This window comes from Diuraphis noxia, unplaced genomic scaffold (genome assembly GCF_037042655.1).
Source record: "Diuraphis noxia isolate RWA-SAM2 unplaced genomic scaffold, SU_Dnox_SAM2 contig0001, whole genome shotgun sequence".
In the NCBI taxonomy this organism is placed as follows: domain Eukaryota; kingdom Metazoa; phylum Arthropoda; class Insecta; order Hemiptera; family Aphididae; genus Diuraphis; species Diuraphis noxia.
This window is the reverse complement of record NW_028301711.1, coordinates 73,205,569-73,225,306: the sequence shown is the minus strand read 5'-3', so window position 1 is coordinate 73,225,306 and position 19,738 is coordinate 73,205,569. Positions and strand designations below refer to the sequence as shown.

The window sequence follows — 19,738 nt, the reverse complement described above, 5'->3', positions numbered from 1 at the left end:
GAATTGACCTATTTTATAAATGATATAATACTACTCGTATAATTACAGCAAATTTCACGGGTATTACTGGATGAAATGGACATATTATAATATTATAATCAAACGTGTCTAGACTGAATCATTGACTGATCAACTTTAAGCCTAAACAATAATAGCTCGAGATTTGAACCACGTAAGTGTGTACTAAGAAAATATTTTATGCAAATAACCTGGATGTCACCTAAGAGTTATTTAAAATACCAGATACACAGTGTTGCGATGGATGAATAACTAAAATAAAGTTTTATAGACAAAAGAAATTACAGAGAAGTGAATGGTATTTAAAACCATTTTAAAGTCAAAGTAAAATTGCATATAAGACAACCCGTCAAATGAAATATAAAAGATAATTTTCCAAAAGTTTTATATGGCAGCTGTCAAAAAGAGTTCAAGAAAAATCGAATGGTGTTAGATTTGACGGGAAAGTTCAGGCATGTTTACTACGCAAATAAAATAGTGATACTTGGATTAAATGAAAAGAACATAAAAAACTACGAAAATGAACTGATGTATTGAGTATGGGGCTAATAATAAACAAGGTAAACGAGAAGAACACAAGCAGACCAAAACAGAAATCTAAAGACTATTTCGAAAAATTGGAAAGCTATAAATATCTTAAAGTCCATACAAGTAAAACAACCATAATAATTTTCATGAGAAAATAAGACTAAGGATAAAAGTTAGAAACAGAGGCTATTTGCACTTGAAAACCTGTAGATCCAATATCCTGTTATTGAAGAGAAGAATCCAAAATGCGGTTATACTAGGTTTTAGTAAAACTAATAACTTTTTTATACATTTGAAACGCAAACGTCCAAAAAAGACGTAAGAAAACTGGTAGTTTAAAAAAAAATTCTTTTAGCACATTTCGGACCTTAGTAAAATGATTACAAGACGAATACAAAATAAGATTGATTTATAGAATTAAAAAATGTTTGGGAAAAAAAGAAATTATACAAACGCTAAAAGAAAAAAAAATAAGTTGGCTGGGATACGTATGGAGATTGGATGGCAAAATTTAGGATGCGTTGAACTGGAAACCAGAAGATAAATGAGTAGGCCGAAGAAAAGGTGGATAGATGAACACAACCAGAATTTCCGGATACTAGAAATTGGAAAATTATACAGAGGAATGGTGGAGGCTGTTTAGATTAGTTATACCTCTTAATAGCCTATAAAAGCTGAAGAAGAAGAAGAATACATACCCTTTTCTCCTTTTAGACCCGGGACTCCACGATTTCCCTGTAAAAATTATAATTTTATTTAACCTATTATGATCTAGGTAAAATATTAGTGTTTCAAATAATTAGTTATTTATGTAGGTCAATTTAATAGTTTGAAACTAATTTAGTTTACCTTTATTCCGATTTCTCCAGTAAGTCCGATAGGACCTTGTATTCCTTGGATCCCAGGATTTCCAGGTAGCCCTGAAAAAAATTTAATTTTTGTGTTCTTAACAATTATTACAATATTATATATTATATTTCTTGACATCAATGGGATCAGTACAGGCACATAATATTTATATTAAATTGTAACTTATTACAAATGGGTTTATGATTATCTTATTTATTATTTGATACCTATATTGTTAAACTAGTTTTTTACTCTTACCTCGATCTCCATCCAAACCAGGCTCTCCTTTCTGACCTTTGTTATGAATCGATGTTTGAGCAGCTTCTCCTTTTTGACCTTTAAAAACATAGATTTTGTACATTATTTAATCTAAAACTACATAAAGCTCACAATATTTATGACTGAAAAAGTAGGTACATCGTAAATACATCTACCAAATAGATTTGTTTATACCTATACAATTTCTCTAAATATAATTTAAAAATATGTATAATTAAAAACAGATTTTTTGTATTAATATTAATGATTTGCAAATAAGAACATTTTAGTTTAAAAATATCTTATTATTCTGTTTAGACAAAATTTAAATTATTTTAAAAAAATGAGGGTAGGTATCTTAAAATAAGTTTTTATAATCATATACAGTGCGATTCTTTTATCAAACAACACTCATTATTTAAAAAAGAATTCACTTTTTTCAAAATATTTTTTTACATAGTTTCAAGTTGTTAAAAAACCAACGTTTTTATTAAAAAATTATATTTTTAAATATTTTTTATCCTTATTATTTTTAAAGTTTTTACTTTTTTGAATGACAACATAGAGTTTCAATTTCATATTCCAAAGCAGGATATTTTTCTAAGTATTTTGATTCATAAAAATCTTAAGAATCATAAGAATCGCTCATGAATATTTATAGAAATGATGACATTGATATTGACGAAGTAATTAACAGATTTGCAAGAATACCTCGAAAAAAATATTTTATATTTTTATGAATTAAAAATACATGTTTTTAATTAAATATTATTTAAATTTTTTTTTACTAATTACGAATTTTATGAGAAATTATAAAATAAATTTTACTATACCTAATTGAAATTGTATAAACTTCTTGATAGACTATAGGTTAGATTATATAATTAAAAAAATGTACAACCAAACCCCCCCCCCCAAAAAAAAAAAAAAAATATATATATATTTTTTTGTGTACGCGCCTGCCACGTACACATATTGTTATGGTTGGAGAATCGAATATCATTAGATATGATAGATAAATTCGTGTGTGATGAGATTCCGAATACAGTTATAGATCCTTTATTGTACGAGATATAAAGGCTAACATGATTCATGGACAATGTGAACTTTTGAACAGAAATTCTCCTTGCATGAAAGAAGGTGTTTGCAGCAAACGTAACCCAATTACCCTCATTAGAGAAACACGAAGAGGAGAAGATGGCTATCAAACATTTAGAAGGCGACCTACAAACTATGGAGGTTTCAAAGTGAGTAGTGTTCCATATAACCCAGTTTTGTAGCGTTCTTTTATTGCTCATATAAATGTCGAGATAACCAGTTCAATAAAGTCAATAAAATATGTCACAAAAAGTAGCGATCACGCAATGTTTGGTTTAAGAAAAACTAACGATACAGATGGAATTAAAATATATGAAAGTGGCCGGTATATCAATAGTTCCGAAGCAGTTTGGAAAATCTTAGGTTTTCGTATACATTATAGGTATCCATCTATTACTCATCTTGATGTTCACCTGGAAAATGGACAACATGTTTACTTTACAGCAGATAATATCACAGAAAGAATAGAAAATCCGCCTACAACTACTCTACAGACTTTTTTCTGATATATCTAACCGATGATTTTGCAAGAACATTGGTTTACCCACAAGTTTCTTCGTATTATGTGTGGATAAATAAGAAATTTGTTAGACGTAAATATGGCCAGAATTTCGTGGGTTGGTCAGGAGTTAAGAATGATACAGCTTTGGGTAGAGTTTATACAATCCACCCAAATAATGTTGAATGTTACCATCTTCGTCTTCTTCATCGCGTAAAAGGCCCAACATCGTATTCATTTTTGAAGACTGTGAACAACAACGAATATCTGACATTTCAAGCAACATTTAGAGCTCTTGAATTATTAGAAGATAACAATCAGTGTAATTTAGATTTAGAAGAAGCAGCAGTATGTCGTTAACCTAATAAAATGAGAGAACTATTTGGTGTAATATTAATATTTTGCAATCCATCGAACGCTTCAAGGCTTTGGTATATAAGTATAAGGACAATTTATCGGACGATATCCAGCGAAAATACCATAGACAACACATGGAAAATAATATAACAGACGATGAACTTTATAATAAATGTTTGGTATTAATTGAAGATTTTGTTTTGAATCTAGGTGGAATGAGCTTAAAAGAATACGGTTTGTCAACTCCTACAAGATCTTGTAGACTGTTAGAAAATAGAGAATTTTTAAAAGAAATAAACTATGATTTAATTGCTTTACACGAGATCGTTAAGCAAAATGAACACTCATTGACTGAGGAATAGTGGTTGCTTACAAATAAATATTAAATAGCATAGTATTAAATTTAGGAAAATGTATATTTTTGGATGCTCCTGGTGGAACCGATAAAACCCACTTAATCAATCTACTTTTGATTAAAGTAAAAATCTCATATGGGATTACAATGGAAGCTGCATCATCAAAAATTGCTGCTACGATTTTGCATGGAGGAAAAACTGATCATTTTGCTTTTAAGTTGCCACTCGATTTGAACACCATCGAGACCCCAACGTACAATATTAATAAACAATCAAATTTGGCAGATTTTCGACAAACTCTACTAGTCGTACCAAGAGGAACTAGAGTTAATAAAATTACAGCCTGCATCAAGTCTTCATATTTTTGGCCTCTAATAGAAAAAGTTTCTTTAACCATAAATATGTGAGTACATTTAAAGGTAGGACTGCTATGCAGTTTTCAGAGTTACTCTTAAAAATAGGAGATGAAAAAATCCGGAATATGATGAAAACCTAACCGGATTAGGAACTGTTACAAAAACTATAAAATAACTCGCAGACAAAATATATCAAGGAATCGAAAACATCAAAGATAAATCAATGGACTAGTTATGTGAGATGGCCATATTTACATCAAAAAATGATACAGCAGAAGACATAAACAAAATATTATTGTACTCTTTCAAAGCAAAAAATATGGAATACAGATCAATGAATTCAGTACCGGGAGTAAATGATGCAGTTAATTATCCAGTTGAATTTTTCAATTCACTCAACCCTCCTGGATTTCCACTACATTTATTAATATTAAAAATTGATTGTCATATAATGATTCTCAGAAATCTTAGTCCACCAACATTGTGCCATGGGACACGTTTATTGGTCTACAAAAGAATTTGATTGAAGCTATTATAATGATTGGATCTGCAAAAGGTGAATAATTTCTTATTCCTCGCATACCAATGATACCATCAGATTATCCTTTCCAATTCAAAAGGATACAGTTTCCTCTAAAAGTATGTTTTACCATGACAGTAAACAAATCGCAAGAGCAAACCTTGAAATTTGCAGGAATCGATATAAAAAAAGATTGTTTTTCACATGGCCAATTATATGTGGCATGCTCCAGAGTCAATATGTCCACAAGTTTAGTTATTTTGGCACCAATAGGAATTACAGCTAATGTAGTTTATAGAGAAATATTATATTAACAATAAAAATCAGCTTAATAAACAATTGATATAATATGACATATTGTTTTAAACAATCTTATTTAAATTTAATTTAACAAAACAATATTTAATCTTACCAGATAACAATTAATAAATCCGGCAACGAAGGGCAATTCAGCTAGTATAAGTATAAGTCAAACTTATTATTTTTAATGAATACAATTTTAACTTTTTCACTGTACATATATTGTATATTATCTTTATTTCTAAATAATATGATATTGTTATTTTTTCGATTTGACACGGGACGGAATTGGTATATCTATTTAAAAAACCCGGGATGGAACTAGTTTATCTTTAAATTATATTTTTATAATTGGGACAGAACTCTGATGCAGCCTAGAAATGTACGGTGAGTGTAACAAAAATATTCATTACTTTGTCACTACCTACAGCCTAATTGGATTTTAGTAAATTTATTTGCTTATATTACAATAGTGATAAGTTTATTAGTGAATTTTTGGGTTAAATTCAGGATCAACTCATGATGTAATCAAAAAACTATGTTATGGTACTTTTATTTTATTTATTACTATATTTTAATAAAATAACTAGAAAATAATAACAGAAATAAAATTATACTACCTAACATAGATTTCTATTTATTTTATAACATGAGTTATATATTTTCATTACCCCGCCTACATATTATTAGTCAACGTTACATTTGATGACCAAAATATTGTGTAATTCATAACAAATTGACAGGAAATATTAATAATTTATATTTTAGCATAATGTTATTGCAAAAAATAGAAATACCTTAATATCTCACAATCAAATATTTGTTTTATCTAGTTAGAAAAAGGCAAGATGTTGAGTTAATAAAAAAGATTATATCTATTTCAAAATACCAACCTTTTTCACCAGTTATTCCTTGGTACCCACGAGGTCCAATCACTCCTGGTAATCCTGGAAGGCCTGGATTTCCCTGCCAAATAGATACGAATTTGTTAAATCTTTATTATTATATTATTATAAATTAAAATTCATTATATTCGTTATTCTTATTTAGTTTTTTTTTTTCATATTAGGTTAGGAATTTGGCTTAAATAAATATTATAAATCGATGTATATGATATAGTTTATCCAAATTGTAATCATTATATTATTATTATGAAGCCGTTATTTTTGAGAGTGTGTTGGTAATGTTATGGTGAATGATAAGGTATAATTAAATTGCCTAATTATTAAATTAAAAATGTATATATTATTTTTTGTTTCTAATGTTTCCAATTTTTTTTTATATTTGTAAATATTTAAAATTTTGCAATTAATATTTATTAAAAGGTATAACAGGGAATTAAAAATTTTATGTGCCATAGAACACTATGTTAAATGTCAACAGACGTTTTAAACTGGTAGAATTTCTTATAAGCTATAAAATAGTTATTTTGCTGATTAAAATATTTTCGAAGTAAGAATAAGTATATAATACATACATCTGTTCCATTACATCCGTCTAAGCCAGGGATACCTGGTATTCCTTGTGGGCCCATTTGTCCAGGTATTCCACTTATACCTGATCAAACAAAACAAAATATATTGATGAGACAAATATAGGATAAGTAACTAATTGTAATCAATATTTTAAGATATTATATCATAGTTATGTACTCTTATACATAAACATTATTTATAATTACCTGGGAATCCTGGAATACCCGTTTTACCCTAAAAACAAAATATACTTCATTAAAAAAAAGTAAATAACTAAAAACAAGTATTATATGTTTTTTTTAGTTTCAATACATTATAATTTTTTTCAAATTAAACACTCGTATATTTTGCCTTATTAAATTCAATATGAAATTGAATTAATCTATTACATAATATTATTATCATCAATCATAAAAAACAAAAGTTAAGTATATCAAATAAATATTTGATTGTATGCTGTTTATACGATATTTTAATTTATAAACTATTTATAAGTAGGTATGTAAAATATTGCGATCACTCACTTCAAAATGTACTTGCCATCACTTCAATGGTAAGTATTATAAGACGTACAAATACAGATAATGTAGGTATTTATATCATTAAGCTTTAAAATCATCAATTAATTCAATATGTAAAAAGTAAAACCTTTCTAGTACTTATCAAATTAACTAGAAAATAATTTAGAATAAACTTGAATTTTCAAGCAAATCTATTTTTGTAAAAATTTATTTTCTATTTTGTTATAACTCAAAAAATAATAAATAACTAAACCAAATATTTATATATGTCCATATTATTTACTGTGCTTAAAATGATTTTTAAAACATTTCCGGTTTTTTTTTTTTTTTGTGCAATATACAAAATATAAAAATTATATAATGTTCAACTTTAAATCCAAGACTAAAAATAGAATTCAAAGTCCCTTATAAGTATTTCTTACTGATGCTTAAACATCTAAAAAATGTATGAACATATTTTTTGTTTAGACATTTCAAATTTAAATTTAGACGAATATTATCAATTTTAGTTATTTTGTTGCTATTCTAAAATTTAATATTATTCATTAAAACTTGACATTTTTAGCTAAGTAAGCTAGTTCATCATTTTTTCACTATAAAACCCTTCAACCAATTGCAATGAAACTTTCTTGGAGGGTTTTAGACACAACAAGAAAGATTTCTTAACAATTTCAAAACAAATGACATACACCATACGTCATGTATATGATGATATTTAATGATAAGCTTTGTAACGTACCTAACATAAACCATAACAACAATACTGCAAATAATGTTAAAACGATTTAATTGCCTTATAAACGCAAGTCTGGGTATATATGAATTGAAAAGTTAAAGTTAAGTTAATTACTTAACTTATTTTAATTAATATAAAATTAACAAATAACGAGTTACTATTAAGCAAATTAAATAAATTTATAAATAAATAAATAGTAAATAAAATACAATTATTATTGATGATGCATTGCTATAATATTAGTATATTACATTACCATTTCCTAGAATAGGAAACTAGAAATATAGTTAAATTTGTCACTTGTTCCATTAACCAGGATTCTTCAAAAAAAAAAAATTAATTAGATAAATATATTTATTTATAGCAATAGCCACACGTCCATTATATAGGTATAAATTATATTTAATATTATAATATATAGGTGTATTATATATATATATATATATAAATATAACCATATCATACTGCGCCATACGAGTATCTTATATTAATAACAATAATAATAATAAACTAATAAGTAATTTGATTTTAAATTATTATATTGATATAGATACAAATCACAAATGTGAAATTCTCAAGAACATAATATTATAAAATATTTTCGTCCTAAATAAGTTATTTTTAAATTAAAACTAATGGGATTATGCTCATATACATTTTGTATGCTTATGGTACCTGCTACACAATTATATTCATCAGTATCCTAATAATTTAATTATATTTCTATATATAGAAAAGCTATTGCATATTACCTTTTTCCTGTGTTCAATAATTATTATTTTAAACCTTATAACTGTCTATATATATATAAAAAAAAAATAGTATTAACTTAATTTAATAAGTTAATTGAAAATGTTCATATAACTTTTAACTTAACTAATTTTAAAAAAACTAGGTTAACTGTTTACTTTAAACTCTTTAAAATGTTTTCCATCAACTTAATTTAACTCATTTAAAAATTATCATTGACTTGCCTAGGCTTGTACAAACGAAAAGTGTACCTATATCGGTTCGTCTACACCGCAAGTAAGGGAAAAACAAAAATTTGAGTTTCTGAATCGAATCACCAAAATAAATAAACCAGAGACCGTCGCAGAGGGAGTTTTGGGAGTTCAACAACACCCCCCCCCCCCCCCGAAATTAATGGATGATTAATTTAAAACGCAGTTATTCTACCTTATGTACCTTAAAAAAATTAATTGTTCAAAAGACAATTTAAATATGCTAGAAAAAAAATGTTTTGGTGAGAAAAGTGAATCTGTATTCTGTAATAATATTTGTAATTTTCCAAACTTTCTAAAAGGTATTTTTACTTTTAACTTAAATGTTTGAAATTGCATGATGGTAATAGGTACTTCGTAAAAATAATACGTACTTGTAAGTCAATTATTATCAGTAAGTAAAAATAAGTAAATAGGTATACGTAATCAATATAATAATATTATAAATTATTTACAATGGTACATTTTGGTTGATGGGTTTCCCTAAATGTTGTGTTAAATAGTCATGAAATAACGATCGACAATAGTCAATCGTTTCCTTCGATATGCAGATAATATCAATGCCCCTAATCAGTGGCGTCCGCAGAGGGGGCTAACGGGCTGAAGCCCCCCCCCCCCATTGCCCTCATAAGTATTACTTTTAAAAAAAATCTATCAAACTTCAACTACTGTCGTCATTAAGCAAGACGAAAATTAATAAACGTCTTACCAGAATAAATTCATTTAAAAAAAAACATTGATTTGTATACCAATTTTCCTAAAAAAATTAGTAATTTTTTGGTAAAAGTATGATCTACTTGAATGAATGTCCTGTATTGAATTTTAAGCCTTAGCTATACAAATTTAATATTTTATATATTTTAATCTACAAATTAATTTTTCTAGTTTTGTCAAAAATTGAACTATAAATGCTTATAAAAACTAATCGTGCCTATATGTGTCGTTAATATTTTTAGATAACTAGGTATAATAAAACCTTGTATTACATTTTAAAGCATTTTGACCGAACGAATAATTTTTTATTGACATTTTTAGAAAAAAAAAACCAAGGTTACTAGACATTTTTTCATTTATTTTTGTTTTCCCGATTGTTTTAAAAAATACTGAGCATTTTCAATTTTGACCTCTCAAATTTCAAACTATATCCAATTTGCTTCCAAAAACCCCTATCGAGGCTTATGATTAGAGCATTTTTTCTACTAGAAAAGTTGAGAAGTTGAAGTTATACAAACATTTTCAAATACCTCACCTAAACGTCTACAATTATTAGAATAGACAAAATAAAAATAAAATAGTAATTAATTTTCAAGCCCCCCCCCCCCCCATAGAAAAATCCTGCGTACGCCACTGCCCCTAATGTTCCTATGTATCTAAATTGTATTACAGTCATTGCGGGTCCGCACATTGCCGTGGTATTAAGTCGCGAGTGACTGGTGATTTAATGTTATATTGCCATCGCTAAATCAGTATTCAATATAATATTAATAAAATAAAACTATTAGCAAGTACACCATACGTGACAACTGAGATATAAAAAATTGAAAATGAAAAGGCAAAATACATCTATAGGCGACTTTTTCAAAAGCTCTTCTTCCAAATCCAAAACAATAATTGAAAATAACGAATAACGATATCACAATGTGGCGCATGTAACATTGTTCCTTACTATCTTAGATATTCTTTGTTCTTTATATGAAAACTTATTTATACTATTATTTCAGATATTGTTCAAATACGCCTGAAAAAAAGGCCAAAAATGTTTATTTATGCTCTAAACTTTTATGAATCTACGTTAGGTATATCAGTCTGTACTCATTTTTTTGCAAATCGGAGCAACACTTCCCGTTTCAGTTGCTTCGAGTGAAAGATCGTTCTCTTGTTTTCGGAGATTAAAAACCTATTTACGAAAAAGACGGCGGAGGCCCGATTGAATGGATTAGCATTATTAAACATGTACAGAGACGTCAAGGCATTGGCGCACATACAAGGGTGCCAGGGTGTGCTTAGCATCCCTAAGTCTTAAATTAGCAGTCCCAAATTATTTTTAGTTAAAAACATTGTTTAAATCATAATTTTACATGTAGAATGAATTAATTCCAGTTTATATTGGCAATGCACAAATTTTTACTTAAAAATTTTGTTTTCGTTTACCTACTGTCTACCGGAATGGTGATTTGTTTATATGAAAATAATGATAGGTATTAAACTAAAATTGTTTAGTTTGATAGTATAGACATTTTCAACCATCTTTTCGTAGTTAGTAGTTATTTAAAATAGTGTTCTTGATTCAGTGACAATATCACTGATATTGAATTATTTTATTTTATCATTATTTCCATTTTTCTACGAAATACCTACAATTTATTAATGTAATGTCAATTAGTAAATGTAACATTTTATATTACTCACAATACATTAAGAACCTACTTGTTTCAATATTTCCAGTACATTTAAATTGAGTAAAATAAATAAAACTAAAAACAAAAATAATGAAATAAGTGAAATGTAGATGTAGACGACCCTGATTGCAACACTTGTTTATCAAAGAATGAATATTATAAATATAATAGTTGTTATAATAATCGGTTATAGGATATAGGATATTATATTGAAAATCAGATTCATTAATTTGAGACTTTTAATGTAGTCAATAGTCATGTATTAATTTTGTTTGAAATGGTAAATGTAACCGTATAGGAGGTTCGAAGAGAGCAAAGTCCCCCATAAGTCACTTTGAGGTAAAAGATTTTAGCCCTCCCAAGTTTAAGACTGAATGTGCGCATATGCGTACAGATATCTTGTGAAGATATCTTGGATATTATGTCAAAAACATCGAGGTTGATAAATTTGATTTTATAGTCAACTGTTATAGCTTATTTATATAATAATATTTATATAATAATACAATAAATATATATTTCGAAATAACAGTAATTATTCTTATTTTTTCAACCCCACCCCCAGAAATTTTTTTCTGCAAACACCCCTGGCCAGAATCGTTTTTCGTTATGATTAGGTTGAGATAGACTATGATAAATTCAACAATGACTTACTCTGTAATGAAAACTTGAGATGTACATTTGACACTTACAGCATAGTAGTCAACTACTTGCCCACTTTATAAATTATTAAATTTCTTCTTAAAAATGTATTAATAGACAATTAATAAAAACATAAAATTCTACATAACTAATAAAATAATATGAAATATTTATATAATTTTAATAATTTTAATAATTTTAATAATTTATACATAGCCACATAGGTAGTGACAAATTTAAAATTGATATTTCCTTATTTTTGATTTTATCTACATTCAGTGCTGTAATATATCAAGACACTTTTTATATGTTTTGTACCTGAATATAAATACTTAAAAAAAAAAATGAAACTATATCTATAACTTGATTACACAATATTGTGTAGATATTTCAATAAAAAATAAGATAATTATAAATTTATAACTATACAGTATACATAATACATATGAATATCAATTTAACAAAAATGTATTGAGTTTATGAATTTTCCCGGCACACACTCTATATACCTATAAATATGATTGTAAAAATCATAAAAATTATTTTATTTATTTGTTTTACTTTAATCTGATGATTATATTTTATTATATCATATTATATTTAATATTTATGGAATAAATACACAATTTGTTTTGTTGAATGGATCTTAAGATGCACTTAAGATACTTGTATCTATATCAAGATCTAATCACTAATTGAATATATCTTACTGCAGCATTGCATATATTTAGGTTTATATTATATTATGAAACTAATAAAATAAAACAAGTACATTACCCTGTCTCCTTTTGGTCCTCGTACCCCTATTGGACCGATATCTCCTTTATCCCCTACTGGACCTGAACATAAAAAAGTGATGATTGTTTAATAAATATTCATTTTAACTTATGAAATTTATTCAAGTATATTAAAACAGGTTAACCGCTATGTGTACCATTTTTGGTACATGGTTGATTTGCCATTCTTGCTAATCCAAAAAGTAGCGAACATGCCTTATTTGCTACGGACCTAAAACTTTATGAAAAAGTTTGATATTTTTATTTTAGTTTATTATGTAATTAAATAATGTGTTTTTATATCGAAATTAATGATTTTCAATCGTGTACCAAATATGGTACACGTAGCCCCCTGGGAAAGTCCTAACCTAACCTAACCGTTTGTATAAAATTCAACCACTTATTGATTTGCTTGTCTATAAATTTAATGCAGCACTTAATGTAATATAATTAAATTATAATTATAATATTATTAGAATACATACATTATTTAAAATTAAAATTTTTTTTTTAATTTTTTTTTACCTTAAAAAATGAATTTATAAGTTATCTATGGGCTGGTCGAAAATTTGTTTGTCTGGTGGGCTACGAAATATTTTCCCGTGTTAAAATTGTATTTACGTGTACCATAGTAGGTACACTTAACACTTTTTGGCAAAGACTCCCGTGTACCACTACTGGTACCAGTGGCGTATTTTGGGTGATTTCTCGGGGGGTGTCAACATTTATTGAACCTCACAAACAAAATTTTTAGTATTATTTACTAATGTAAAAAGAATGAATTGATTTTTTAACAAATTAATATGTTAGGAATTGACAAGAAGTTTTACATTTGATAAAAATAGTATACTATAAAATAAGTGACAACACTAATGTCCAATATATTAGGACTTTTTTTAAATGTCAGGGGGTGTCAAGACATGGAGGACATCCCCCCCCCCCAAATACGCCACTGACTGGTACACAAAAACTTATTGGAAAAACAACAAGTGTACCAAAAATGGTACACATGGCGCTTTTGGCAATGTACTGAAAAATGACGTAGCAGTTAACCTGTTAATTTATTATATAGATAGTAAGTTTATAACATAATTAACAACTGTTAGAGTAGGTATACAAAGTAATATAAAAATAAATAAATATGCTAAAATATTAAGAATAAAAATACCTATTTTTGTTTTGAGTATTTAGAAATGCATATAAGTTCATACAACTATATTGATAACAACTAAGGTAATTTGAATTTTTTTTAATATTTTTAAATACCTATACATTAATTGATTAGAAAACTGTAAAACCGGCTAGAATATATTTTTCCATGATTTCTGTTAATACATTTTCACTTCAGCTTCCAATCAAAATTATTTCAGTTTTTTGTAATTTTTTATGGGATTTGGCAATAAAATGTTAAATTATCAAGTTAGAAATGTTATGTTCATCTTACAATGAAAATATTATTAAAATAGTAAACTGTACTGTTCTATGGAAGAGTAAAATATGAAAAAGTAATGGAAATTTTTTTTTCTTAAGTAAATTATTGTGTTCTAAATTAATTTAACCAAAAAAATATTGAATTTTAAGAAAATTCAAAAAATAAACTACTTGACTTAGATAAATCTTTTTACTATCAAAATTGTTCTTATAATCAGATTCACAAATAGGCTATTTTGAATTTATTTAAACATTTTTTTACTAAATTAATTTTTTTTTCAGTACTAAAAAATAAAAACATAAAAAATATTATTCTACATGTATGGCAAGGGTCACTTACTGTACAAAAAAATGAATTAAAAATATTAATTTGAACAAAAGTTTTTTAAAAATCAGTTGTATCTGTTACACCTTGTATATATAGGTACATTATATAGGTATATAGGTAGTTTTAAGCTATACTAATACAATATGGATTATTTTATGTAGTAAACTTAATTTAAAATTAGTTAATAGTCACCTGGAAGACCTTCAAGACCTTGATATCCTTGTATTCCTTGAGGACCAGGAAGACCCGTTGAGCCCGGTGGTCCCTTTGTTTAGGGTTAATAATAAAAAAGTTTTGATTTTTTTATTACACGTAATCAGAATTAAACTATTAAGAGGACGCTACACCCACATGTGTTATCTCCGTCTTACAAGTGCATAACAGCAAATTGTACGCTCAGCAGATCACGTTTAGCTCCGTTAGTTTAACATTTAGAGTTAGTTGACCTCTCATAAAATTAAAGGTAACATTATTATGGAGGGCTTCTCATATGCTTTTTATTATATTTCAATTTTAAAGCGAGTTATGAGTATTTTAAAATATACAAACAATTTACAATTTTAAAATACACATAACTCGCTTTAAAATTAAGATATAATAAAACGCCTATGAGAAGCTCTCCATAATAATGTTACCTTTAATTTTTATGAGAGGTCAACTAACTCTAAATGTTAAACTAACGGAGCTAAACGTGATCTACTAAGCCTGAATTTGCTATGTTACACACTTGTAAGACGGAGCAGACAACGCATGCGGGTGTAGCGTCCTCTTAAATGTATTCATTATATAGTTATACAATCATTAAAAAATTGTTTCAACTTACTCGGCTTCCTTTTTCCGCGAAACATTTTGGTGTACAATTTGTTGAGTTGCCTCTTTGGTTTGAAATGGCATATCTACTGTCACCTGTATAACGTTTTACTTCTTGATCTCCATAATACGGATCATTTAAATTTGTTTGATTTGAATTCCAAGTTGGATTCCATTGCTAGAAAAAAATAAACATGTATTACCTATTTATCATCAGTAAAAACGGAAATATTGTAAAATATTATAATGTAACTGTCTGCAGGTAATAAGAGTATGGAAGTTATTGTAAAAGTGACATATTTTTATTTTTTAATAATAGCTTTTATTTTCAAAGATGTCAGAGCTGATTACATTCATAAGTTCATAACATAGAGACAATACATATGAATGAAACGTCTTCTTAAGAAGACACCACAATATGTCTACAAATTCCGAAAATTACTTGTAGAATCCGATTCGTAGGAAAATAATCACTCAACTTTTAGACATAGTTGAAAAATAAAATGTATGCGCAATACAGGAGTAAAGACATAGGTACATTCTGATGTGTCATAGAGTTTATGTTTATTTTAAAAACATAAAAATAACGGATTTTAAAACACCAATTATTATTTTGTATTTATTATCCCAAAAAACTAAAAGCTACGACATGACAAATTGACAAGTAGGTATTTTCTTCATTGTCATGTAATTTAGTGTTTTAACTATAACTGTTGCTTAAGTTTTTTTTTTACGTTATTCTTTATTTATATTTAATCTCATATTTTTACAGCAACCAACAACGTTATTAAGTATAACACGATAAGTTATTTAAAATTATATTTGAAATTAAAATTTTGCAAAAATGTCATTTAAGTTGCCTATAACAAACCCCTTATCAAGCTGAAATATTATGGTACCACTGATCACTGGACACTTAAGAAATAAAAAATTGTATATTAATTTTAAAATACTTTCAAAATGTATTACAAATTTTTTCTTTAATAACATAACTTATAAATCTAAATTGGTTCAGCTAAACATATATTTACAATGATATGAGTATATGTAATACAATAATAACAAGTACATAGCAACAGATGCAACGTATAGCTTACAATGCCTACATCAAAATACATTCAAGATAAAAAAACCGGAAATAACATGCAACAAATTATCAAGTTAAATATTATTATATAATGCAATGTATATTACACATATATAATATGTTTTTTTTTTTGTATCTTTTAATGTTTATTAGAAATTAAGAAATATTTTCAATTCAAAATTATTTTCCATGAATTTTTAGAACAATAGGAAACGTTTTTTAAGTACGTCAAACGATTATCAGTTACATCATAATCATATTATTTATTTTGCAAAACTAAAATAATCATTCATTTATAATTGTATGTCACATACAGTATGTGAATAGAAAAATTAGTATAGATACCTACATATTATGTTTCATAATAAGAGTCAGATTTATTTTTACATATGTACATACTTAAAGGTAACAATTACTAACAAGAGTATTATGAAAACATTTTATTTGTATAATAATTAATATTTCAATAGAACGTATCACTGATATTTGTTTTTTCCGTTTTACGATTGCGAAACACGGCAAATTTACGTTCAGAAGATCACGTTTAGCTTCGTTAGTTTAAAAATTGGAGTGAACAGCCTATTATGAAATTAGATGGTAAGAACATTATATTTGTATGTGGGATTTTACGATAGCTCAATTATTTTTATCAAATTTAGCGTATATACTCGTAATATGAGTAATTTAAAATATTCATAAATCACTTAAAAACTAAATTCTCATAAAAAAAAAAACATACAAACACGTATATGGTTTTACCTTCAAGTTTCATTATAGGTCAATTCACAATAATTTTTAAACTAACAAAGCTAAATGTGAATTGTTAAGATATAAATTTACTATATTACACACTTGTAAGACGGAGAAACAAGGACAACAGATACAAGTGTTACGTCTTCTTAACGTAGGTATCCAAACTTTGTAGATGATTGCATTGGAAATAGGCACCTATATTATATGTATGTATGTTATATATTATATATTTAATACTTTTATGATAGATATCTGAAATTTATCAGTCTTCAAGGGTCATTAAAGGTTTGAATCGATAAGAATTTAATACAAAAATCGTTGTAGACCCGTATGATGTCAAATAATAAAACATAACAGATAATTAAATAATTTTAAAAGCATGTAAGCATTATGTATGTTACTTATACCTGCATTAATTGTTACTAAAAAAAAATTTAATCATCACAATTGTGTCTATTATAGTTTGCAATCTAATTTAAAAATTAAATATTTCTTATCGATATGTACCTACTTTAGTGATGTATTTAAAATGTTTTCTATTATAATATAATTTTACTGTCTGTAATTTATCTTTATGAAATCACTTTAATAGTAAACAAAAAAAGTTTAACTTTTAAAAATAAATCCCAACTTTTACAACACTTCAGTCTTTTTCTAAATTGTGTATAAAACAGTACCTATAATAATGTATTATTATTACAATTTATTTTATGTCATTTTTAGAAAATAATTTCTATAAATCGGAAGATATTTGCTAAATAATATGACCTTAAAGGTTTTCGGTTGTATAAAATAAAAAAATTAATTAATTTTAAAATACGAAATTGTATTGAGTTAAAAATTTAACCTCTGCATACAATTTATTAGAAAAATTTTTTTTTTAATGCGGATTTTCCGAGAGCATTCGTTTTTGTGTGATTAAAACTGTTTTATTTAATTATATAATAGGTAACATTAGTGTTACTAAAAACTGTGATCAATTAGCTAATTGCATACATTTTTTTTTAATTACCTATCGTTTACTATCAGTATGTAGCTACTGTGAAACTTTCGAGATGAAGGTAAAATAAATACATAATATAATGATAATTATAATAAAGTTTCTCAACGAAATAATATCATAATGTAATTTTCTTCATTTTGTTACCATCCGACAATGGTCAATTAGGTATTATAATTTAATGGTGTTACGCGCGTGTTCATTCATAAGGTTCGTCAAGTTTATCACACAGCGATACACCGTTGTCCCCCCTTGTCTTTACAGATCTTATAATAGACGTCCGTCTTAGGACGTTCTAAGAAAAGCGCTGGAATCGCGAATGCACTTTACACCGACTTTAGAAGTACATCGTTGTACACGAGATAAGAGCAGACAACCAGTTAGAATCGGTTGCATGGGTTTGACCGTACGGAGCGCAATATTATAATAAATACAAATCATTGTAATATTATATCAAAATCCAATAGTATTGTGTAAAAATATTAATTCTGATAAATTTATGTTTACATTCTGTACGTCACGATATTATATGAATATAACATATTATTATTATAATAGTACGCGCAAGCATATAGGATAATATATGTATGGATAATATACTACTAGGTAACGCATAAGATTATTAGTATCGAAATAAAGTGAGAAAAATGTGTATGTACTTACCGTCGATACTGTCGTAAATAAGTAGGCGAATAATGCGAATTGCCTGTAAAATAAAAACAAACATTTTTTTTTTAAGAAAAAACATGAAATTTATTAGGTCACGAGATTTTTTTCAAGTTGTTTGAATATTTTTTTTAGGGTCTCTCGAATATAAAAGAAAACTCGAAAAAAAAATTCAGAGAACTTCTATACCTAGAAGGTATGTGTTAAAAAAAAGAAAACGTATGCGTTTCACGCGAGCTGTGAAGTATCATAATTTTTTTATCAACGAAAATAATTTACACGATGTAATAATTATACGCTTCGGATGAGACGAGCGGACATGAAATAATAACATTATTAAAAACGGATATAAAAAAAAAAAAAAATGTGTTAAAACAATAATATTTATATTATTATAATAACAGCACACATTAATAATAATCGTTTGTGTTTGGTTTTTGGCCGCGGTAGGTACTTACCGCCAACGGAGCAGGCTGAGCCGCGGCATGGCAGCCACGGTGTGCAGAGATAGGTATACCCGCTCGGCACTATTTCGACATGAGATTCGTGCGGCACACCGACATAGTACTCTCTACGGGCCGCGCGACAGACGCCGTTTTCGTGGTGCTTCTGGCGCTCAGAAATGGGTACGCGGGTCCGGCAGCGGCGGCGGCGGCGTGTGTCGGCGTTCGCTATCAGCGGTCGGAGCACCGACAACTCGTCGGACGGCCTCCCAGGCCCGGCGCGCGCCGATCTCGCCACCTCGCGGCCGTTTCCCGAACTTCGCCGTTATTGGGCCCGCCGACTTAGTCCTTTTTACGGCTGTCGGATGTCAATTAGAAATTGAGAACAATTTTAAGTCTCTTCGAATTGACGTCTCATCAATGTTAGGTTACACTTGATCGTCGATTACGATTTTTAAGAGCATCACAAGTTGACGCAATGCTAAATTTAAAATCTAAATTACTACTTACCTATACAGTTCATTCGGTGCT

At 27.5% G+C, this 19,738-nt stretch overlaps 1 protein-coding gene across 1 annotated transcript in view; it reads right to left on the bottom strand.

The window, feature by feature from the left end:
- Positions 1-19,402, bottom strand: part of Col4a1 (Collagen type IV alpha 1) — a 53,997-nt gene extending 34,595 nt beyond the window's left edge. The window contains exons 1-11 of the mRNA XM_015517831.2: positions 19,223-19,402; positions 18,762-18,804; positions 15,272-15,436; positions 14,641-14,713; positions 12,691-12,752; positions 6,821-6,848; positions 6,617-6,696; positions 6,033-6,105; positions 1,654-1,731; positions 1,396-1,466; positions 1,245-1,281 (exon numbers count right to left, since the gene is read on the bottom strand). Of these exons, the coding sequence (XP_015373317.1) occupies positions 1,245-1,281; positions 1,396-1,466; positions 1,654-1,731; positions 6,033-6,105; positions 6,617-6,696; positions 6,821-6,848; positions 12,691-12,752; positions 14,641-14,713; positions 15,272-15,436; positions 18,762-18,804; positions 19,223-19,251 (739 nt within the window). The 5' untranslated portion in view covers positions 19,252-19,402. The remainder of the gene's footprint in view (positions 1-1,244; positions 1,282-1,395; positions 1,467-1,653; positions 1,732-6,032; positions 6,106-6,616; positions 6,697-6,820; positions 6,849-12,690; positions 12,753-14,640; positions 14,714-15,271; positions 15,437-18,761; positions 18,805-19,222) is intronic.
- Between the last annotated feature and the right edge of the window lie 336 nt (positions 19,403-19,738).